Here is a 25333-nt window from a genome sequence, read left to right as displayed (position 1 = left end):
TCCCCTTGGTGCCTAACCCTAACCCTCACTCCTGTTGCCTAACCCTAACTATTGGGGTAGGTGTGTAACTATCCTTTCTACTGCCTAACCCTGATCCTCCGGTAAGTGCTTAACCCTCCCCCCTGGTGCCTATCTCTACATGTCAGGGTAAGTGCCTAACCCTAACCATTGGGGTAAGTGCCTAACACTAACCCTCCAGTAAGTGTTTTTAACCCTAAAAGAAAAACTGTTTTGACCATTTTTGTGTCAATCTTTTGACCCTGTCGACCATTTGTACCTGTTGACCTTCTTACATGTCGACATTTAGTGTGTTAACATTTTGTCCCAGTACACCTATTGAGTGTCTAACATCTGGTGTTTATCTAGACATTGTCAACCTTTTTATTGTCTATCTATAGTCCGGAACCCGACAAAATGATAACAACACCTACTGTATCATTGCTGTATTCTGACTCTGCTGTACCAATCTAGTGTACTACTGTAACTATACAGTATATGTTTTATACATATGCTCTTAAATATTTATCTCTAACATTAAGTCTCTTACTCTTTTATTGGTGAAAGCTTCATGCCTACATAAAAATGGTTATGTATAAAGATAAATATGGTAAAGAAATATATTTTAATGAAAAAGGAGAACTGTCTTCTCATTTAGTCCTTGAAAACTGGGTGACTATTGCTGGTGAAAAACAATCTATAGTATATTTTATAAACGCGGGAACATTTGATGGAAAGCAGATAAACATTGACTCAAGGAGAATACACTGGAATACTGGAAAAGTATGTTACATAGTTACATTTAGATAAAATGTTTAAAATGAAAAGTACCACAGCAGGCTGACACATGGGGCACTCGTGGCACAGGTAGTAATTCTGCCATGGACAGCTAATCTAGGAACCTAAATAGCCCAATTATGAGCAAGGCCATCACATTAAAACACCCTTCAGGCATCATTTCGAGACTGTGCCCTAATTTCTAATTTGAAACTGATGAAGTTAGTGCCACATAAATAAATAACAGTGACATTCAATAAAGGAGTGTGTAAAATAGTAAGGAGCTATGCCCATAAAAGCATAAAGCTCACAACAATGGATGTTGCCTTATTATATTTATTGTATTGTGGCAAAAGGAGCAGTGTGATACAGAGGAACCAGAGGTGTTTAGCTGTTAAGCCAAGGGAAGTCATGCATTTGGAGGATAGAAAATGTGTGTCTTCAGTAATTTCAGAGCATTTCTTGCAGCCTGATGCAGCTGAATGTGACTAATCAATCAGAACAGTTGTGAGCAAGTCCCTTAAGAAGAGTATTGTTTGCACGTCAGATTGGGAGGGGAAGGGGGGTTTAAGGTTTAAAACACTGTCTGGGGGCTATATCTGGGTGACCAATGCCGGAAAAGTTGTCCGGTGGCTAAAGAGAAGGTCCCTGTTAGTCAGTGATAGGGCTGCTTGGGACCTTTGTAAATGGCTCAAATGAATATGAACTGTATAATGGTTACTGGTCTCCAGTCATCCTAAAGAAATAAACCATAGTGCACAAGTCCAGAGTTATAGAAAATCATAAAATCACTCGACAATATTAAATGAAAACTCCTAAGCCACAAACTCCACCCCCCAGCAGCCAACTGATTGGTTGGATTCACAGTGAAGTGGAAAATATCACTAAAGCCAGGTACACACTAGATGACATGTCGTCTGATCTGGTGGATCGTACAACATATGGTCCACATCGGCCAGTGTGTACCAGATATGTGGCTGATGATGCTACTCTCACGCATCGTCAGTGAAATCGTGCTTCCTGGTCCGATAGGCGATATTGTCAGCAGGGGCCAAGCTGTCGAATGCAGCATGCCCCCCCACCATCATTCCATTGCTCCCGCCATCGGCAAGTGTGTATGCACTTGCTTATGCTGGGTCCCACCGAAGATGAAAATGTGCTGAGTACACATCGGCTAATGTATACCCAGCATAAGAGTTTTTTGAACACACACCTGGCTCTTTATCAGTGTTAAACCCCTGTCAGGCTGAGTGGACTTCCGTCAGCCTTCCCATATGTGACATGCTATAGATATCTAACAATTAATCTTATGTGATATGCCTTACTAGATCTGATTTTAATTCTGTTATTTTTACAAATTTTTTTTTCTGCTTTACTACATTAGTAAATTGTTCTTTCATTACATAATAACCAGCTCAGTAATTACTTGTGCAAACACTGTTTATGTGCCAATAACTGTAAGGAGAAAGCAATAAACCTATAGGAAAAGAGAATATGAATAGAAAGATGAGCTAAATCATTTTAGAGACAACAGATACCCATCACTCAAACGAAAGAAAAAAAAATCCATGCCAAGAGGTAAATAGAGGAACTAAATCAATTAAAGGTTGTACAAAGAAGGATATGCAATCGGGAAGCCAACTACCTTAATACCAGCAGCCCGCTTCCCGACTATCATATCTCAGTGAGGGTGAAATGCCGGGCATCTAGATGTAGACGCCCGGCATTTCCCTGATGCCGGGAGACCGGCGCCCGGCATCCCGATCGTAGTGATGCCGGGCGCAGTGAGCTTACAGCCACGTGGGGGGAGGGTTAGGTTTAGGGCTCCCAGGGGGGATTAGGGTTAGGCACCCCCCGGGAGGGTTAGGCTAGGGGGAGGGAGGGTTAGGGTTAGGCACCGCGGGGGGATTTAGGGTTAGGCACCCCCCCAGGGGACTTATGTTTAGGCAGCAGGGAAGGGTGTGGTTAGGATTAGGCATTTAGAGCAGGGATTAGGGTTAGGCACTTGGAGGGAGGTTAGGGTTAAGCACCCATACGGAGGGTTAGGGTTAGGGGAGTTAGGTTAGGTTAGACAATACTTACCTATCCATGATCAGTATTTCCAGCACTGTCGGGCTTCCACTGCTGGAAACTCTGCTGATGTCGGCCTGCCACTGCCGGGAATCGAACCGCCGGCAATGCCAGTTCCCAAAGAAGATGAGCAAAGAAGAAATGATGAGGTGCCCTTAAAAACAGGTTTAAGCTTACATGAAGAAAGTCGTAAACTCCCTAACCTGTCCATTTTTGGAAAGAGGATGTACCACCAACCCATCTGGTAAGGTACAAAATTATATAAATAAGGGCAAAAATGTGGGAAAGAAAAAGAAAGTAACAAGAATAAAGATAACCTCCGCATCTCTACCTCTAATACAAATAAGAACATGGATGTAGGTATGATTTTTAATTTCAGTTCTAAGATTTTGATGGTTGAAGAAAGGGCTTAAAATGTGCCCCAGGGAAGGACAAGATCCATTTAACACTTTCATTCATATGCAGACATTGATATGGAAACTTACCATCAAAATGTTCTTCATAATGAAGGTTTCTAAAGACATAGTGTATAAGAAATCAGTAGAAGATACCAATCATCTTTCAGAAAGTATCTAGGAAACAAATGAGTCATTAGAAAATTGAACATAATAAAATAAGAACAAAATGCCATAAAAAAATGTAAAAAGAGCAATCATTTAAAAAAAACCCACACAAGTGGTGAGGTCCGATAATCCAGGATAAATCAGAATACGAACAAGAAATTCAGAGACATCAACAGGAAAATACTCTAATACATATGCACAATTTAAAAGTGACCCTACAAACAGGATCAACATGTTATATTCCAAGCTCATAAAAGTACATACTACCAACAGCGCAATCTCTAAGCCTGATGCACCAATTCCATTTACAGTCATTTATATAGTGTAATACACAAGATTCATATGATCTGAATAAAAGTTCAGGCATAATCTGTCCAAACACTAAAGTGTCAGCATAAATCAATCACCACCTCCAGTCTATAACCACTAAGACCCATTCATATCTAATTTGGGTATATATGAATATAATAAATATGATGTGAAAATAACTCTCCCACCTTGCCCTCTAAAGGTAGTTCCTTACAACTGTTCTGTTTGATTAGTCACATTGAGCTGCACCAGGCTGCAAGAAATGCCATGAAATTACTCAAGACACACATTTTCTATCCTTAGCTGTTGTGCTAGGGTTGGTATAGTTTTTTTCTTTTGAGTATTTGTCCGTCATATCAGTTTTTTAGTCAGTATAGAGAGGCAGAAAAAGGATATGAATGAGGAGGAGAAGGACCCAGCAGTGTTGGAGGAGGCTGAGGAGGAACCGAGGAAGAGGCTGGTGGCAAAACAGCATGTGGCAGAAACATTTGTTTTTTCATATGAGGAAAATATAGTATTAGTGTCAGCAATTGTGCCCTGTTATGACATGGTTTTAGGTTGCAAGGTATCAAAAACTCCACATAGGCGTCAGGGCCAGTCCATGCCCAATTTTTAGGTTTGTCAAGATTGTTTTCAGTACTCCCAAGGGCACTGTTGCGCGCACCCAAAAAAAAGAAGGGGTCTTGAGACCTCATGGGACAGCAACTAATTCTGTCAAGGCTCCTGCTGAAGAGAGATCAGTCTAACCTGCTATTGTAAGGTGCAGCAAAACTGAAGCAATGGGTACTAGGCAGTGTTGGAGCTGATTCTCTTCCTTCAGTGGCAAATTAGCATCACAGAATTGACAGCTAATGCTGTCAGTCACTGACAGGTCCCCATTCCTCAGGGTTAGTCTAAACTCAGGGTCTGCCTCCACTTGTACAGCCGCCTCCCACAATCCTCTGCTCCTTGATATGCTGTCGGCTGCATGGGTCACAATTAGATGCCTGTCCAAGATTTTGCTCCATCCGGTCACCAGGGATAAGAAGTTTATGTCCCTACATTGCACTGATGTGGCTGCCTCTGACCAGCACAGCCTGGGTCTGCCTCTGGCTCTGCCCATTTGGGAAGCCACACCTCAGACCATTCACACAAGGGCACTTAAGTAACAGCTCCGTCCAAGTCCTCCTCCACTGTCCCTCCAGCTGTGTGCCAATTCCCGCCACAGTGCCTACTGTCACCAATGTAACCAATGTGATTATACACAAATTTGCAGCTAGAGACTGCCCTTCCCCCTAATAAAAAAATGGTGCAGTGCAGGCAGCTGTGTCACAGTGACACAGTCTGACTGCCACCTGCCCATCTGAGCTGCATGTTCCTGTCCACAGCTGGGTCAGGGAGCCCTCCTCTATGTGACACCCTACTCAGCTGCATAACCAGCATATCTGTAGAAATGGTCTTGTGTAATTGCCAACTCTGGAATAATATGCTAACATCTGTAAATGAGGTAGGGCCATATAAACATACTGAGATGTATTGCTGAAAAAGAGGAGGGTGAAAGCAAAAATGTCAGAGGAACAAAAGATGGCACTTAGGACAGGTCATGGTTCCCCTACCATTACTGGTTACACCGAATATGAGGAGGAGGTGAGATGGATCATACCTATACTGATTGGACATGGCGAGAATGTCCATGATCCAGATGCACCCTGTCAGCAGCAGCAGCAAGGTAAACTGCATCTTCCTGTGACTCAATCCCAAAGTATCATGGACACATCATTATTTTTAGATTGTTATGTTATTTTAAAACATAAAATAAAGGCATCTCCTTGACTGATGTACAGGTGGCTCTGTGTATACATAAGCATGGAACACATAGCAGTTAAACATTGTTGAATTCACATTCCTTGAGGATAGTATCAATATTGGAAATGCAGAAGGTGGTCTAAATATGAGAGCAGGTGCAGAGTAATGAAATTGCCCATATGGAGGCACTTTCAGGTGCAGGTTTTCAGGATGTCCAGTGTGGAAACACTGGTGCAGGTTTTCAGGATGTCCAATGTAACAAAAAGTGCACTAGCAAACACACAAGAATCTGACATGATGATCTAACCCAGATGGGAATATGGAGCAGGTTGAAATAGGGCAGTCGCAGGTGCAGCCCATAGCTGCTGGATCAGATAAATACAAAATGCTTGTATGATGCCACAGAGAATATGGGACCAGGCTGGCTGAAACATAGCAGAGTAGCATGACTGGAGAGAGCAGCACCACTTGTGGGACAGCAGTATTGCAGCGGATCATGACAGTCCTATATGAGAGGAAGCTGGCGAGAGAAAGAATGAAGGGAAAAGTGAGCAAGGCACTTGAAGAGGAAGGAGAAAGGACAAGAGGAGCCATCTATTTCCTTTGAATGTGTAGAATCGGACTTATATTTTAGTGACCCCTTTATAGGTTGTTTTCAGCATATTCACTACCTAGTTTTAGCTCTGACAACTGAGTTTAAGCTTGAACGCCCGCTATTGGGGTTATTTGAATGGTTCATGTGGCATCAGACTCAGTGCCTGATTCAGACTTGGGAATAGAGTGAGATATCTCTCTCAACTGATCATCTAGGTAAAACCATGCTGCACTACAGGTGGGGCAGATGTAAAATGTGCAGAGAGATTTAGATTTGGGAGGAGTGTTTCCAAACTGACATCTAAATTGTAGAGTAATAATAAAGCTGTGCAGTATTTGTGGGCTACATGCAAAAGCAGCCAGTATTTACTCTACATGGAAAAAAATGTATTGTATTTACACCCCTTGCATTGCAATATGGTTTGTTCAGGTTCACAGTTGAAAGAGATATATCACTCTATTCCCAAGTCTGAATCAGGCCTTCAGGCCTTAAAGTCCTTTATTTGTAGTATTTAACACTTCCAATAACCTAAGTCTGACACATAAGGGTTTTGACACCCTCTGATTGCTCATGTAATGTGATTAACATACAATTAAGATTTTAGTGCCCTTTACTTGTTTTATTTACAACTGCAACTAACTTCAGAATATTTTATTATAATTAGAGTTTGACACCCTTTATTGATAATACTCCAATTGCTTATTTATTGTATTCCACATTTAGCTAGGGTTATAGTGCCATTATATTGAAGACAGGATCTAGTGCGCTCTATTGGGATCACTTCATTTTAGTTTATTAATAAATTCCTGTCATTTGCACCTACCATACTGACAATATGACCACAATAAGTCCACTTTCTCAATATTTTCAGGTCCACTTTAAGTTCACAAATCCAATGTTACAACTTTGTAACATTATATTGTTTATCTTTTAACAGATGCCACAAGGTCAGTGTTCTGAAAAATGTCCTAATGGATTCAGAAAAGCTCCAGGTGGAGGATATCATGCATGTTGTTATGGCTGTGTGCTATGTTCTGAAGGAGAAATATCCAATGGTATATGTACAGTATTTTACTTTACAAGTACAACTGAAAAATTTATATTTATAATCTTATAGCAATATGATATTTAACAAGATATCATTTTAAAGATGTATGGTATATTCTATCCAATATTTGTGAGTATTCACATAGAGAAAGATGGTGTGAAACGCGTGTTGTGTGCAATAGGAATGAGAGAAACCTTTGCAGGTCAGTTCCCCAAGGGTTTAGATTTACAAAAGAATGTATCAAACCACATGTCACGAACCCGGACTGACTCTCAGATACCACAAACTGGACCAGCTGGTCATGATATTGGCACATCTCGGTCACTTACCAAAATATTACATTTTACTGCCACCACGAAAGAAGATTCACGAGGTCTAAGCATTCTCCGCACAATGATTAATAATTCACCTTCATTTACACACAGGCATGTATCATGGGCCTCACAGGTTCGCAGGTTCAGTAAGTATCAATAGTGGATAGTCTCCAATGCCAACTTTATGCCAATGCCTATTTTAAAGCAAAGGCCAGAGTTTTGATCTCTGTGTCACAAGCACTAGAAATAGTTTTCCCCTATTGAGTGACCATAACAGCTCTTGCACCCCAAGTGTGAAGTAAACAGGAAGTTCCAATTAGAGATAAGCGAGTCCGGTTCTTAGAGAACTGAACCCACTCAAATTTTGGGGATCTGGGACAATCCAAGCCACAGCTTGGATCTCCCTGCCAGCCCCGGATCCCTTTCCGAGGCAAAACCTCATGATCCCGCTGTCGGATTTTCAACATTCAATGGTGTGAGTCAGGATACAATCGTTTCTTGAGGGACAGATCAGCAAAGTAGAGCTGTTAACATTGTGAAGGAATCAGAAGCCAAAAACATCTACAGTATCATTTTGTAATATGTTTAATTGTATTTAAAAATAGAGTGTAAATACAGTATATTCTGCTCACAATTTAAAATCAAAGGAAAAATGTATTTGATGCCTCAAGACCAAATAGGGATTCACTCCAATGACTCCAAACATTATCAGGAAATCCCTCAAAGTCCTACAAATGAACAGTTCAGGATCAGCAGAGATTACATGGGAGGCCACCAAAGTTCTTTTTTTTTAATAAACCAGTTAATTTTGATGTGCTCATATTTAACCCCTCACTGCTAAGGGTTTTCTCACCCCTGTGCTGAGGCTATTTATTGACATCCATGATGTTTACTTTTCAACATTAAATTTTAGATTTTTGTTTTTGTGGTGTTCACAACTATTATAATGTTTTTTTTTAGAAGACTTTGTATTTTCAGATAATACCATTATTCTTTTTAGTTATTCTAATGTCATAAAAATGGAATCCAAATGGCCAAAATGGAGTTTCTATTTTTGAAATTTTGAGAAAAGAAACTAAAAAACAAAGTTGCTATTATTTTCTCTCTTATAAACACCACAAATAAATACTTTGTGGTCCTTGCTTCATTAATAATCCACCTTTCTAAAACAGTAAAAAGCAGGATTTTATGTGTAGGTTTTGCCAAAAAAAAAAATCTGAGCTTTCAGTGAACTTTCATGGAAACTTTTATTTTTGTGTAAGCTTTCAGTTATTGGGCAGGATGCACTCTTCGTAAGCATAACATCGTTTTCGAACACCATATGCTTGAACAAAATCGCAAAGGACAGCTCTCCCAGGGAATCCCTCTCAGGGGGAAGTGCAAATAGAAGCCAAAATGTCAGCATTTTAGCTGATTACATGGAGACACTGTAACAACTAAAGATGAGAAAAATGATTCAGCAATTGTCTTTTATTTTTTTTCTCAAAAAGAATTTGAATTAATGTGTAAAATAAATGTGAAGTGTAGATAATGAAAGGAAGAGAGAGAGAGAGGGAGAGAGAGAATGAAAGGGAGAGAGAGAGAGGGAGAGAGAGAATAAAAGGGAAAGAGAGAGAGAGAAAGAGAGAGAATGAAAGGGAGAGAGAGAAATAAATAGCATGAAATGGAAAGAGAGGGAGAAAGTAAGAGAATGAAAGGGAGAGAGAGAAAGAGAGAGAATGAAAGGGAAAGAGAGAGAATGAAAGTGAAAGAGAGAGAGAAAGAGAGAGAATGAAAGGGAAAGAGAGAGAGAAAGAAAGAGAATGAAAGGGAAAGACAGAGAAAGAGAGAATGAAAGGGAAAGAGAGAGGGAGAGAAGAGAGAATAAAGGAAGAGAGAAAGAAAGAAAATTGAAAGGGAAAAAAGAGAAAGGAGGAAGATGAAAGGGATAGAGAGAGGGAGAAAGAGAGAGAAAGGGGAAAGAGAGAGAGAAAGAAAGGGAATGAAAGGGAAAGAGAGAAAAAGAGAGAATGAAAGGGAAAGAGAGAGGGAGAAAGAGAGAGAATGAAAGGGAAAGAGAGAGAAAGAGAATGAAAGGGAAAGAGATAGAGAAAGAGAGAATGAAAGAGAAAGAGAGAGGGAGAAAGAGAGAGAAAGAGAGAGAATGAAAGGGAGAGAGAAAAAGAAAGAGAATGAAAGGGAAAGAGAGAGAGAAAGAAAGAGAATGAAAGGGAGAGAGAAAGAGAGAATGAAAGGGAAAGAGAGAGAGAGAAAGAAAGAGAATGAAATGGAAAGAGAGAAATAGAGAATGAAAGGGAAAGAGAGAGAGAAAGAGAATGAAAGGGAAAGAGAGAGAGAAAGAGAGAGGGAGAAAGAGAGAGAATGAAAGGGAGAGAGAAAAAGAAAGAGAATGAAAGGGAAAGAGAGAGAGAGAAAGAAAGAGAATGAAAGGGAGAGAGAGAGAGAAAGAGAGAGAATGAAAGGGAAAAGAGAGAATTAAAGGGAAAGAGAGAGAGAGAGAGAAAGAAAGAGAATGAAATGGAAAGAGAGAAATAGAGAATGAAAGGGAAAGAAAGAGAGAATGAAAGGGAAAGAGAGAGAGAAAGAGAGAATGAAAGGGAAAGAGAGAGGGAGAAAGAGAGAGAATGAAAGGGAAAGAGAGAGGGAGAAAGAGAAAAAGAGAGAATGAAAGGGAAAGAGAGAGGGAGAAAGAGAGAAAATGAAAGGGAAAGAGAGAGAGAAAGAGAGAAAGAAATGGAAATAGAGAGGGAGAAAGAGAGAGAATGAAAGGGAAAGAGAGAGAATGAAAGGGAAAGAGAGAGGGAGAAAGAGAGAGAATGAAAGGGAAAGAGAGAGGGAGAAAGTAAGAGAATGAAAGGGAGAGAGAGAAAGAGAGATAATGAAAGGGAAAGAGAGAGAATGAAAGTGAAAGAGAGAGAGAAAGAGAGAGAATGAAAGGGAAAGAGAGAGAGAAAGAAAGAGAATGAAAGGGAAAGACAGAGAAAGAGAGAATGAAAGGGAAAGAGAGAGGGAGAAAGAGAGAATGAAAGGAAAGAGAAAGAAAGAAAATGAAAGGGAAAAAGAGAAAGAGAATGAAAGGGATAGAGAGAGGGAGAAAGAGAGAGAATGAAAGGGAAAGAGAGAGAGAAAGAAAGGGAATGAAAGGGAAAGAGAGAAAAAGAGAGAATGAAAGGGAAAGAGAGAGGGAGAAAGAGAGAGAATGAAAGGGAAAGAGAGAGAAAGAGAATGAAAGGGAAAGAGATAGAGAAAGAGAGAATGAAAGAGAAAGAGAGAGGGAGAAAGAGAGAGAAAGAGAGAGAATGAAAGGGAGAGAGAAAAAGAAAGAGAATGAAAGGAAAGAGAGAGAAAGAAAGAGAATGAAAGGGAGAGAGAAAGAGAGAATGAAAGGGAAAGAGAGAATGAAAGGGAAAGAGAGAGAGAGAAAGAAAGAGAATGAAATGGAAAGAGAGAAATAGAGAATGAAAGGGAAAGAGAGAGAGAAAGAGAATGAAAGGGAAAGAGAGAGAGAAAGAGAGAGGGAGAAAGAGAGAGAAAGAGAGAGAATGAAAGGGAGAGAGAAAAAGAAAGAGAATGAAAGGGAAAGAGAGAGAGAGAAAGAAAGAGAATGAAAGGGAGAGAGAGAGAGAAAGAGAGAGAATGAAAGGGAAAGAGAGAATTAAAGGGAAAGAGAGAGAGAAAGAAAGAGAATGAAATGGAAAGAGAGAAATAGAGAATGAAAGGGAAAGAGAGAGAGAAAGAGAGAATGAAAGGGAAAGAGAGAGAGAAAGAGAGAATGAAAGGGAAAGAGAGAGGGAGAAAGAGAGAGAATGAAAGGGAAAGAGAGAGGTAGAAAGAGAAAAAGAGAGAATGAAAGGGAAAGAGAGAGGGAGAAAGAGAGAAAATGAAAGGGAAAGAGAGAGAGAAAGAGAGAATGAAATGGAAATAGAGAGGGAGAAAGAGAGAGAATGAAAGGGAAAGAGAGAGGGAGAAAGAGAGAGAATGAAAGGGAAAGAGAGAGGGAGAAAGAGAGAATGAAAGGGAAAGAGAGAGCCTTAGCAGCTGCATTCACTGACAACGACGGTCCCATAACACACTCCTGAGTTGGCCTTTTCATGCACTCACTTCAGGCCATGTCCTAGACACCTCCCAGGAATGCCCAAGCCTTTCTGGTGTCATCCAAAATTAGTGCGATCACATACACAGCAGAGATTTCCAGGACTTTATACCCATGCGCTGTTATAAAAAAAAATGTATACAGCACAAATATCAGCACTGTGGGCCTCACTCAGCTAGGATAGCCGATTCAATAGTGGCTGCAAATGCGCACACAGTTCTGCTGTGAAAGTATGCTAATAATTGAAATCGCAAAGCACTCGCACGGACAACATGCAGACACCTGCTTACCCAATCACACATCCATAATACCTTGCAATACAGCTAAAACATCTTTAACATCGAAGCACATTGGAGCCACTCACACATTTAAGGCAGGTCTGACCCAACCAGTGAGGGCTAAGGCTGCGTATGCTATCGCAGTGGCTAATTTATGCACGCACCTCTAACAGAGTTCAAGCTCACTTGCACGCCTGCGTTTCTCCGACCCCCCCCAGTCACCACCCCCAGACAGTACTTCCTGCTAATCACTCTGCGATGGGTCTGCGTACTTACTGCGATCGCAGTCCCGATCACAGTGAGGCATTCGTGCACGCGCACTGCGATGCATAGGCATGCGCATAACACAACAATCGACCATCTGCGTACGCTTTCACAGTTGTCATCCTTGTTGAATGAGGCCATGTGTCCACCTCTGAGTCAGGCCCATAGAGAGAGAGAGAGAGAAAGAGAGAGAGAGAGAGAGAGAGAGAGAGAGAGAGAGAGAGAGAGAGAGAGAAAGTGATGGAGAACAAAAAGAAAAGAGAGACAAGTAGAGGTCAAAATTGCTGCTAAATATTTTATTTATCTCACATTTTTATTCCATAGACAACAATTGTGTGAAATGTACAGAAGGTGAATGGCCTAACGACACAAAGAACCAATGCATTGCCAAAGCTCAAGATTTTCTATCGTATGAAAAGGACGCTATATCTTCAGTCTTTTCTGTGATGGCTCTTTTATTTTCTGCTATAATTGTCTTTATAATTGGATTGTTTATTTTATTTCAGAACAACCAAATAGTCAGAGCAAATAATCAGAACCTTAGTTTTATTCTCCTCACCTCTCTAAAGCTGAGTTTACTCTGTGTATTTCTTTTCCTTGGTCGTCCAGTCGATATAACCTGCACGCTACGCCAAGTCTGCTTTGGAATCATATTTACTATTGCTTTGTCTTCTGTCCTGGCCAAGACTATAACAGTTTGCATCGCTTTTAAGGCCACAAGACCCGGAAGCTACTGGAGAAAATGGATGGGAGTCAAACTACCAAATGCTTTAGTGCTGATCTGCTCATCTGTCCAGGTCCTGAATGGTGTTATCTGGTTGTTAGTTTCTCCTCCATTTCAGGAGTTTAACATGGACACTACTCCTGGGACTATCATCATCCAATGTAATGAGGGTTCTGTGCTGGCCTTTTATTTCATGTTGGGTTACATGGGACTTATGGCAGCTGTGAGCTTTGTCCTGGCTTTCATGGTGAGGACATTACCTGACATCTATAATGAGGCGAAATACATCACATTCAGCATGCTGGTGTTCTGCAGTGTTTGGGTCTGCGCCATCCCAGCCTATCTGAGCAGTAATGGGAAACAAATGGTCATTGTAGAGGTGTTTGCTGTATTAGCTTCATGCATTGGAGTATTATGCTGCATATTTTTCCCTAAATGCTACTATATACTGATGAGACCTGAAATGAACAGAAAAGAACTTTTGTGCTCGGGGACAAAGAAATAAACATTGCCTCATAATATAACCCAATACCTTGTAATAGATGTGTAATTCTCATTAAACTGTCTATTGTCAGATGATGGATGTAACTATCAATTATTTTAAACCATATTTGCTAAAATAAAGACACAGACCAAGTTTATAGCATTCAAATAATAGGCCAGCTTCATTTATTTACAATAATGAGTATGGTGGCAGAGGAAAGAATGGCAAACCACCGGCACCCACTTGACTTAGGCAAAAGATGTCCAAAACTTACCAGGGCCAATATCCCAATTTAATGGTAAGTGATATATAAAATACTTGCAAGGGCCAACTCTCCCTTTTTAAGCAAGTGAGACGGTATCCTATACCCATGCCAATGCACCATTTTGGCCCACTCAGTTGAGAGGTGCCGCTGACCCCAGTAGAGTGAAATCAGCATAACCAGTGCATTAAAGGGGTGTGCACCGCTCCTACTGCAGCAATATGGATGCGTTACAGATTGCCGGTCTCTCTCTGCCATGAAATAAAGCCGACACAAGACACAATAGGGAAGGGAGGGTGGGAGATCAGAAACAAAGAGGCTGAATATCCTTACAGACATTACCCATACTCCTAGTTTTCACTCTCCCTTAACAGCAACAACCTATCCCTGTAATGTTAACAACTGTCAATCCTAAATAACCCCTCCTTTAACTTTATTAACCCCATCCATCCCTGTCTAGAGGTTTATGCCTCCTGTTCTATGCAAACCTCTGTTATCTTTTGTTTAGGTTATAATTTGAACAACGGAAGACAACAGGGCTGATGCAGAGATGAAAGTATAATTGAAGAACGTATTGTGCATGTTTTTGCACTGTACAGGCTCCAGAAATAAGAGCACACAAGTACAGACAATGCAGAGTTTTACATAATCCGAACACATCTCATTAGCAACAGAAGAAGCTCAACTGTGGTTGGGTTTGGTGTTCCCATGTAGACAATGTACAGTGGAGGTTTTCACATAAGTGGGTTCTATGCAGATCTTTAGAATTTGAAGAGCTGCAATTTGCATCTCCTACGGTGTATTTGCAAATCCAGAATGATGATTATGACTCGTAGCTTAGCATTGGAGGGTTACTAGCATAGCCCTACAGGTTACAGCACTGCTCTCATTAAACACACCTATAGGAAATAATTAGAAGAAAAGATATTTGTGGGAGTTTTTCAAGAAGACTCTAAGGACCCATACATCAACAATCTATTGGCACAATGCTGTGTTTTGCCGATAGTTTGTGTAAACACCTTGCCAAAAGCTAACATGTTGGAAATCTTCGTTTCACAGATTTTGACCAAAAAAATGTTTGGAATCAGCAAGTAGGTGATTTCTAACATGTTGGATTTTTGCAGATCATCGGGAATCTGATCGCGGATTGGGGAATTTGATTGGGGATTAGAGGAATCGAGCAATTGACGTATGGGCCCCTTCAGGCAGGTATGCTATTTTTCTATGCTGTTGTTTACATTGTGCATGCATGCATGTGTATTGTGAATTGTGCTATTGTCTGAAGTCATTTTACATTTGCAGTACCATTTTAGCTGTTGCACCTGTTTCACAACTTTAAATATGGGTTTATTTTCTGCTTTAAATAACTTTTTTGATCTTATTGAAAATGTTTTTCTTTTCATTTTTTTCATTTCTTAATTCCCCTCTTGATAAGTCATCGAAATGACTTTGAGAAATAGATTTTTTTCTTTTTACCATTCATAAAATTGTGATCTTTTTGTGTTGTTGTAGGGTATTCTATAGGATATCATTTTTTTTCAATATCCAATATTGAATTTTTTTAAATGAAATATGTCATTCAAATATCAAAATTAAAAGTAATATCAACACGTTTTATTAATAACTTTAAAAAATGGATACCATTTTATTTTCCTTTATTATTTTGGGCATCAGAACCAATGACTCCTTTTTCAATTTGCACCTGTTTTCGGAGTGGCCCACCTACTGGAGGCTACAGGTGCTGAGGTTTTGTTCTCTAAAGCTAAAGCTTATAAGAGGCAGATACATACTGTATATAGATGTGGCGGCTAAGGGACTGTGACAATGCCACCAGGGCCCTCTGCACTGCCCCACATACACCCCTGGGTACAAGCAGACCCACATTATTCAGAGGATCTAACAATGATTGAATCTAACTAAGGCCGGGTACACACTTGGCCGATATCGCCATGATTTGGTGTATCATCACGACAAATTGTACATATCAGCTAGTATGTATGCAATGCTGTGCACTCCCGTGGGTCGTATGCGATGTCTTCCGGTCGGCCATGCTGCGCAGCCAACCAAAAGATATCGCATGTGATTAGGTTCCAATCATGTAGTGTGTCCAGCCAAATGGACGTCCAGACAATATGTTGGTCCGATTTGGCCAATTTTTAAGTCATATGTTGCCAGTGATTGTTGTAGTGTGTAAGGGAGCAGTGATAAATCATATATGATCAAAAGATGCAATCATTTGGTCATATGCAATATTGCACAGTGGGCCTGATTCAGACCCGCTTGCGAGCACTGAGCGCTTGCAAGCGGGTCGATGGTGCCCTAGTGCGCATGCGCAATATGGAGGTAGCTTCGTCGTGCGCATGCGCGAGACCCTAATAACAATGGGGTATCCGTTGTTATGGGTCTCGCACCAAAGGGGGCATGCTGTCGATGTTGAGTGACAGCGCGCCCCCTTTGGTGGGTGTGCCGGGGGCGTGGCTGCCAGATGGAGGTGTTCCCATGGGAACGCCTACCGTCTGAATCCGGCCACAGTGGCAGGTGGGGAGTTTGACTGGGGCGGTACACCTGTCAAACCGTAACGCAGGTGTCCTAAGGCAAGCTCAGGGAGGAAAAAACCTCCCATGGAGCAGAAGGGCACTAATGATGTCAGTGGGAGTGATTTTGGCTCTGATAGAGCCAAAATCACTCCAGGGCTTGCAGTAGCAAGACCCTACCACAGGGTCTCGTCGCAAGCCCGATGGTCACGATGGTCTTGACCATCGCGACTATCATCTTGGACGCTCGCATAAGCTGTGGGTGGTAACCCACAGCTATGCGAGCGTCCAAAAGGCCACTCCAATAACAGGTAGGAGGGCCCTGATTCAGAGCGAGCACTCTGGTCAGAGCGTCCAGCTCTGAATCAGGCACAGTGTACACTCAATATTGGATGTTCTGGCCTCAAGAGAAATCGGATGTTAAATTGGTCAAATTACAAGTCATTTGGGTGTGTACCCACCCTAAGTGTCATGGCCTCATGACTCAGACACAAAGAAATCTAAACCTGTAGCTTCCACACCTTTTCCATAGAAAACTGACACAAGCCAGCCACCATGTCAATTTCAATGGGCACTCCAAGAATGCCATAGAATAGCCTATCCCAACAGACCCCCAAATCATCCAGCCAAACAACTAGAAAGTCATCCATGTAGTTAGCCAGGCCAGAGTGACCCACACCAGTCTAAAAAGGAACCAAAGCACTCAAAATAGGCACAAGACAAAACACAGCACATGGGCAAACACCTGTCAAGAAAATAACCACCAGGCAAGCAAAAACCTAAGAAAATAAGGACCTTATTCATAGTCGGTCACGAGCGCTAATCGCTCGCAACCGACTCAATGTTGGTCCACTGGGCATGCGCACAATGGAGCCGGCTCCTTCGTGCGCATGCATGAGCCCCTGCTAACGGCGGGTGATCCGTCGTTAGCGGGGTCGAAGCAGATGGAGCGAGCTGTCGATATTGATTTACAGCTCGCTCCATTTGCTGGGTGGGCAGGGGGCGTGCCTTCCCAAATGGAGGCATTTCCGCTGGAATGCTAGCCGTTTGGGGATGGCCCCACTGACATCAGCAGTGATGTCAGTGGGGAGCTTCCTGCTCGATCAGAGCAGGAAGCTCCTTGGGGCTTAAGGTTGACGAGACCCTACCCTAGGGTCTCATCGTAAGCCCCGATGGTCACGATGGTCTTGACTGTTGCGACCATCTCCCTTAGCGGTCGTTAGAGCTGTGGGTGGTAACCAACAGCCTAACAACCGACATGGAGGCAGCCATTCAGGATACAAGCGGCCGCCCTGTTTTTGAATGACCGCTTGCATCCTACGACCACCTCTAAATGAGGCCCTAAATGTATCCAAATGTAAGGGCAGCAGCCAGAAGTCTGACTCAATGTCAAACTTGTTGAGAAGAGCTCCCAAAACAACAGAATGCACCAAGCCCAGGGCATCTTCAAAAGACTGATAAACAACCCTGAAATGATTAGGGTAAATGGCATCATTGATAGAGCCACGTTCAAAGTATTACAAGTGTTGTATAAGCTGTCTTTTTTATCAAGCACCTTTTCCTGCACAACTCCAGTATGGGAGATGTACAAATGAGACATGGAAGGGAAGGAGAAAAGGCCAACAATGTGACCAATAGACATGTCTGCTATAACCTTGTGAAAAAGAATAACCATATCAACAAACAGTCTTGACAGATAATATCATGTACACTATGCTGCTGGCAATACAGAATAGCAGTATTGGCACATTGCACCATATTTTCCCCCCACGAGCCATACAGTAGGTTCAGTACCCACCTGGTCACCTGATCTCATATGCCTAGTGCTATGACTGGTGGGGGGTATGGTACACTGTGCTAACACTACTATTCTGCACTGGCTGTGGCACAGTATGCAAGACCGGTTTATTGATATCTTTACTGTGACAGAGGAAGGTTAAAAGAATTTGGCAGTGGCTAAGACTACTGAAATTGCCGGGGAAGAGGCTACCTGTTCCTTTCATAACTGGGTTGGCAGTTTTCTTGTCTTTGTGGCCTGGGATCATCTGGTCAACTGTTGCTGGGTAAGGTGGATCTACTCTGCAAGGAGCCACATAAACTTAGACAGATGCTGTGTAGATTAAGAGGAGCTAAAGCATGAAGAAACATCAATCCATTTATCATCATAATCTGCATCTCCAAAGTGCAAATAAGCATCTGAACCAGAAGAACTGGCCAGCACTGACTGCACCAGGAGAATCAGACCTGAAAAGGGACCATCAATGGCATAATGGCTCCTCTGAGAAGACACAACATCAGGCACAGCCTCAGAAGGAGAGACCCCCAAGAAAAGACTGAGGCCCCACCAAGGAAAGCAGAGGCAATGCAGGAGGTAAAGTGGAGGGGCCACAGATGAGAATGAGTGCATACCCACGTTGTGAGTTAAAAGAGCAGGGAGAAGGGGCTGGGGAGCAGGTCACATGGAAGGAAACAACCAGTATCAAAACCCCCACCAGAAGGCACCATAGAGGAAAGTAGATGCAGAGAGGGAAGGAGACTGTCACATGCTGGGAAATTGGAAGGGGTGGACCCGAGCTGAGTTGAGTGACAGAGACACCTGGACCAGAAGGGAGTTTGAATTTAGATGGTTTAATGTAATTCTTTATCATACAGATGAAAGAGGTCTAACTGAGTAATGGTAAATGGTAAATTGGTGCAGAGATGCACAACTGCAGATACTTAAAACAAACACAAAAGTCTCTGAGGTTCAGGGGGTACTGTGGAGGAGAATTGCAGGGTTAAATACTGTTGAACTTGTAGATGAGTTGAATACTTAGTTGAATACTGTAGCAGAGTAGAATATATCTCCTGGATGGAGTATGCAGGATTGGGAAAACACTGAATAGAACTCCGGGATGAAGTGTGCTGGATTGGGTGAGCACTTGGAATAGAACTCCAGGATGGAGTGTGCTGGATTGGGTGAGCACTTGGAATAGAACTCCGGGATGGAGTGTGCTGGATTGGGTGAGCACTTGGAATAAAACTCCGGGGATGGAGTGTGCTGGCTTGGGCAGGAGTTCTCCCGGCTGGAGTACACAGGAACAGAGTCACAGGTGAACTGGAAGTGGTACTGGAAACAGCATAGGTCTGGCTAGAGCAAGAGCACTATTGTACTGGCAATGAGACAGAGTCAGGGAAGGGCTTTTATACCCCTGGCCGGATAGTGATTGGCTGGAGTCACTGGAGAGCGCTGCTGACTGGATGGGGTTGGATAACCTGACCTGATCCAAGATGGGCGCACCCATGATCCTGATGTCTGGCATGCAGAAGCACAGGAAGTGCATGGAGAGGCAGCAGGAACAGCTAGGCAACAGCGGGGATGCAAGGACCCTCCTTCTGGCATAGACCCCACTCTGGATTCCCCAGAAAGCAGCGGCCGGTGACTTAGCAAGCCGCGATGACAAGAGCACATGGGAAGATGCAGGGGTCTCTGATGGAGGTCTGTAGCATGGTTTGTGACAGAGCCACAGTAGGGGGCAAGGACCAACCTATAGGGGCAGAAAATAACAAGAGAGGAGCCCCAACAGACATAATGGGGTAGTAAGAGAGAACCTGAAAAACCAAGGAGTGGGGGAGAATAAATGGGGGCTGTTAAACAGTGGCACACCCCATGGGAGAGGGAGCAGCAGCAAGCAAAGGGCAGAGAAGGACACATCTGCTGCAGGGGAATGCATGGGTAGGGCACTACCACAGGCCAAGACACATCCATAATGGGCAGTCAACAGCTCAAAAACAGACCCAGGGGGAGAGAGTAAGAGGGCAGGTACAGCATTTTGTCTGAGGGTGAAGGGCCACCCCCACAGCTTTACCACGTGGAAAGGTGGGCAGGCCATGCTGGGACTAGATTTGACCTGTACTGGAGAAAAAGGTAGGTTAAGGGGCCACAAGGGGCACACAAGGAGAGTGTTCCTAGGCAGCAGCTGTGCGGCTAGGCAGGTGGAGGGGTGGCACTGGCTGGGCCGGAGAGATGAAAGCTTCAACACACAGGCAGTTTGGGGGCTGCAGGAAGGGGTGAGGATGGGTCATTATGCCACTGGAGGGGGTTGGGCAGGCTGAGAGGAAAAATAAACAGAGGAAAGAAGGGAGAAAATGGAAAACGGGTAGCGGCAGGCAGAGAAGTGGAAAAGGAAGAGCGACAGAGAGTGGAACTGAAATAAGGAAAAAGCAGTAACATATACAAAACACACAGAAAAACATTGTGGAAGCTGAATCCTGACCTGAGTGTGAAAACTTCAATTGCAGAGGAAAACTCAACACCCCAAAACTTATATAAACTCTGCTAGCCCCTATCCTTACATTCCTGATGGACAATCACAACCATACCACCAAAGATCCTAACTTTTAGCACATTAAATGAAAAGCTTCCCTATCAAACATCAATAAAAAGCAAATCAGAACTAAATATATTGTGATTAATAAAGCTTAAACTCATCATTTTTTTCCCTCAGGCCAATAAGCCCTTATGTCATTTTATCTGCATGTATTTTTTTAAGTTCCTCAAATTGAAAAGCAATAAAAAAATCAACAGATGGTGACACAAACAGGTTCCATTTTATAAAGTGTTCTTAAGTGGCATTCAGTAGGATCATGTTATAAAGTGTCCTTGTGTGGCATTAGGATCATGTTATAAAGTGTCCTTGGGTGGCATTCTGTAGGATCATGTCATAAAATGTCCCGTGTGGCATTCTGTAGGATCATGTTATAAAGTGTCCTTTCTGTGGTATTTTATAAGATCATGTTATAGTGTCTTTGTGTGGGATTCTGTAGGAGCATTTTATAAAGTGTTCTTATGTGGCATTCTGTAGGATCATGTTATAAAGTATCCTTGTGTGGCATTCTGTAGGATCAGGTTATAAAGTGTCCTTGTGTGGAATTCTGTAGGATCATGTTATAAAGTGTCCTGTGTGGCATTATGTACAGTAGGATCATGTTATAAAGTGTCCTTTTGTGGCATTCTGTAGGATCCTGACATAAAGTATCCGTGTGTGCAGTGGCGGAACTTCCAGAGACAATGGAGTCATTTGCTGCTGGGCTCCATTGTCCCCCGGGTCGTTCCGGTCACTGCTACGGAGATGGAGCGCCGCTGATTGGTGCTCCACCTCCAGCGGCGTCAATACGGGGGGTGCAGTTGCACCCCCTATTTGCCAGGTGCCCACTGAGTGTATTACCAGCAGGCACCTGGCTCCTGTTTTCCCCCCGGTGGTAGCCGGAGGAACGGAGCTCACTCCTGAGCTCTGCTTACAGGTCCTGCAATGCACTATGGGAGTGATGTCACTCCCATAGTTCTGAGGAGCGGGTGCCGGGGACGGAAGGCAGCCGCACTGGAGCGGGGTTTCAGGTAAATACTGGTTTGTAGTTTTTTTTGTATGTGTGTGTGCTCTCGGGGGGGGCTCACTACAGGGGGCATTATTGGTGGCACACTACAGGGGGCATTGTTGGGGGTGCATTACTTGGGGCTCATTACTGGGGGCTCACTACAGGGGGCATTACGGAGGCTTGCTACAGGGGGATTACTACAGGGGGCATACTACAGGGGCCATTACTGGGGGCTTACTACAGGGGGCATTACTGGGGGCACTACAGGGAGTTTACTACTGGGGGCTTACTACAGGAGGTTTACTACTGGAAGCACTGCAAGGGGCTTACTACTGGGGGCAATACAGGGGCCCTTACTACTGGGGCACTGCAAAGGGGGACCCCTACTGGAGGTACTGCAGAGGGGGACCATTACTGTTGGCACTACATAGGCAGCACTGCATAGGGGACCTCTACAGAGGGCACTGCACAGGGGGACCACTACTGGTGGAACTGCATAGGGGGGGTGGCAGCTGGGGCAGGCATAGGTGCTGGGGGGTGGTACATTTTAATTTGTGGGGGCACCAACATTTACCTTGCCTCAGGGCACCTGGGATGAAGCTACGCCTCTGTGTGTGTGGAATTCTGTAGGATCTTGTTATAAACTGTCCTTTTGTAGCTTTCTGTAGGATCCTGATATAAAATGTCATTGTGGGCATTCTGTAGGATGATGTTATAAAGTGTCCTTGTGTGGCATTCTTTAGGATCATGTTATAAAGTGTCATTTTGTGGAATTCTGTAGGATCATGTTATAAAGTCCCCTTGTGTGGCATTCTGTAGGATCATGTTATAAAGTGTCCTTTTGTGGCATTCTGTAGGATCATGGTATAAAGTGTCCTTTTGTGGCATTCTGTAAGATCATGTTATAAAGTGCCCTTGTGTGGCATTTTGTATGATCATGTTATAAAGTGTCCTTGTGTGGCATTCTGTAGGATCATGGTATAAAGTGTAAATGTGTGGCATTCTGTACAATCATGGTATAAAGTGTCCTTGTGTGGCATTCTGTAGGTTCATTTTATAAGATGTCCTTTTGTGGCATTCTGTAGGATCATGTTGTAAAATTCCTTGTGTGGCATCCTGTAGGATCCTGTTATAAAGTGTCCTTATGTGGAATTCTGTAGGAACATGTTGCAAACTGTCCTTGTGTGGCATTCTGTATGATCATGTTGTAAAGTGTCATTGTGGCATTCTGTTGGATCCTGTAAGAAACTGTATTTTTGTGGCATTCTGTAGGACTATCTTATAAATTTTCCTTGTGTGGCTTTCAGTAGAATCATGTTATAAAGTGTCCTTGTGTAGGATCATGTTGTAAAATGTCCTTGTATGGCATTCTGTAGTTTCATGTTATAAAGTGCCCTTGTACGTCATTCTGTAGGATCATGTTGTAAAATGTCCTTGTGTGGCATTCTGTAGGATTATGTTATAAAGTGTCCTTATGTGGCATTCTGTAGGATTATGTTATAAAGTGTCCTTCTCTGGCATTCTGTAAAATCATGTTGCAAACTGTTCTTGTGTGGCATTCTGTAAGATCATGTTGTAAAGTGTCATTGTGTGGCATTCTGTAGGATTATGTTATAAAGTGTCATTGAGTGGCATTCTGTAGGATTATGTTATAAAGTGTCCTTCTGTGGCATTATGTAGGATTATGGTATAAAGTGTCCTTATGTGACATTCTGTAGGATTATGTTATAAAGTGTCCTTCTGTGACATTCTGTAGGATTATGTTATAAAGTGTCATTGTGTGGCATTTTGAAGGATTATGGTATAAAGTGTCCTTGTGTGGCATTATGTAGGATCATTTTGTAAAATGTCCTTGTGTGGCATTCTGTAGGATTATGTTGTAAAATGTTATTGTGTGGCATTCTGTAGGATCATGTTACAAAGTGTCCTTGTTTAGCATTCTGTAGGAGTGTGTTGTAAAGTGTCCTTATGTGACATTCTATAGGATAATATTATAAAGTGGCTCAGATGCATATGCAGAAACCAGATGGATGAGATTGTTGTCTCTTTGGTCAGGCTGTGGTAGCTGAAGCTTACCGCAACCTGACCAGATCCAGGCAGCTTGCGAGTACTGGAGGTCTGCATTCATGGACGCAGACCCTGGCCTTGTCCATCCCAGAAAATGGGGTGTTACACTGTCCAGAAATGCCCCTGCTTTGCCTCCCTAGTGCAGCAGCCTGTCAATCAGGTTGTGATTAGGAGGCTCTGCGAGTGAACTTGCAGATGGAGAGCTGCCCATGCACAGTACACATCCTGCGAATGCGCAGTCCTCCCACCATCAAAGATGTGCACTAATCATTGGGTTAGCGTACATCTCTCAATCAGGCCCAGAGTTTGTAGGGTTTTTTTATGACTTTCTTTTCAAACAATTTTTTTTGTTTTAACATAAATAACATTTGGTCACATATTGCTGTCACTATGTCCTTAAATGTTTTTTTAAAGGAATGTGTGATACATTTGTTCATTTTGCACGGTCAGTGGAGTACACATATATCTCTGAGGGTAATATATTAAATATAAACAATAAGAACATGTATATATGTATTGACATATATTTAATATAATTATCTTATAATCACACAATTTGGGTATCAGTGATTACATACTGTATTACAGGTTAATGAGGTACAATTTAATATATCTTGTGCAAATAGCATCCTCTACCCATTTCACCTGGTAATCTCTCTGCTCCCCAGGGGGCAGAGGACAGTATTTGCACAAGAGACCAGGGGTAATACACAAACCTTATCCCGGGAGGTGACTGTTTATGCCCCTTTATTTGTGAACTTGGGTGTGTGCTGTCCTACACCCCACAATATCTGGAAAACAAATTGGTTTATAAGAAAGGAGTGTCTTCTATAAAAAGTTTCTTCCACGTATGAAAAATTGAGACAAAGCATCACTGTATCAAGTCTATCTGAGTTGCAGAAGGAAACATACTTACATATAAAACACTATACAACAGGAGTGATAGTACAGTAGATTAAACAGTAATAACCTAAATCTTATATAAAATAATTAGAAACGTGCGTTTTGCTTCTCTATCTGAATCCACCAGAATTTTATGAATCCGGACTGATCTGAGTTGTGGTTCTGATCATGAGGAGATTCCTACAGATCCGTGTCACAGTTCTGATCTTCCCACAGTTCGGAATTAGAATTTTAAATCCAAATGTCAGCTTTTGGATTGCAAATATTACATGATTTTAGCTGTGTTTAAAAACTTTTTTATCAATTTAAAAAAAACAACTCAGATACAAAACCAAAACACTTGTCTGTGTTTATAAAAAACAAAACACACACACAGGCCAGCGCACATCTCTAATAATAATAACTATAATAAATAACACAAAAAGTAAAAATGGGACGGCACTCCGGGTGTTATAGAAATTCAATACATTCAATAAAGTCAAAATTACATTACATGCAACCCATATAATGTTTTGGTAAATAAATGTACTGACACTTTATTTATCGTAATTGTACCCCTGATGACAATGTCTATAACATCAAAACGTTGGACGTATCACATGTAATGTAATTTTTACATCACAGAATGTATTGAAACGCTTCCTGAAAGACCCATTTTTCATAAATATATATATATATATATATATATATATATATATAGTCCACGTTATGCCGGCACTCACAAATAATCCAAACTACACTCCGGTGCCCATCTAGTATACATTACCAATGTCCACCCAAAGAGAAGACGGCACTCAGAGATTATGCTAAAGTAATATTGTATTCCATAAAGGCCAACAGGCCGGGCGACGTTTTGAGGTTTGACCCTCTTTTTCAAGCCCACAAAATTGTGAAATAGACAAATAAACATA

At 42.2% G+C, this 25333-nt stretch overlaps 1 protein-coding gene across 1 annotated transcript in view; it reads left to right on the top strand.

The window, feature by feature from the left end:
* Nucleotides 1–13322, top strand: part of LOC148442526 (vomeronasal type-2 receptor 26-like) — a 50657-nt gene extending 37335 nt beyond the window's left edge. Inside the window, exons 4-6 of the mRNA XM_088463868.1 lie at nt 565–780; nt 7034–7151; nt 12418–13322. Coding sequence (XP_088319994.1) covers nt 565–780; nt 7034–7151; nt 12418–13322 — 1239 coding nt within the window. The remainder of the gene's footprint in view (nt 1–564; nt 781–7033; nt 7152–12417) is intronic.
* Nucleotides 13323–25333: the final 12011 nt, after the last annotated feature.

Source organism: Taudactylus pleione, unplaced genomic scaffold, assembly GCF_031769625.1.
Source record: "Taudactylus pleione unplaced genomic scaffold, aTauple2 ptg001476l, whole genome shotgun sequence".
In the NCBI taxonomy this organism is placed as follows: domain Eukaryota; kingdom Metazoa; phylum Chordata; class Amphibia; order Anura; family Myobatrachidae; genus Taudactylus; species Taudactylus pleione.
This window is presented reverse-complemented; position numbering and strand designations above follow the sequence as displayed.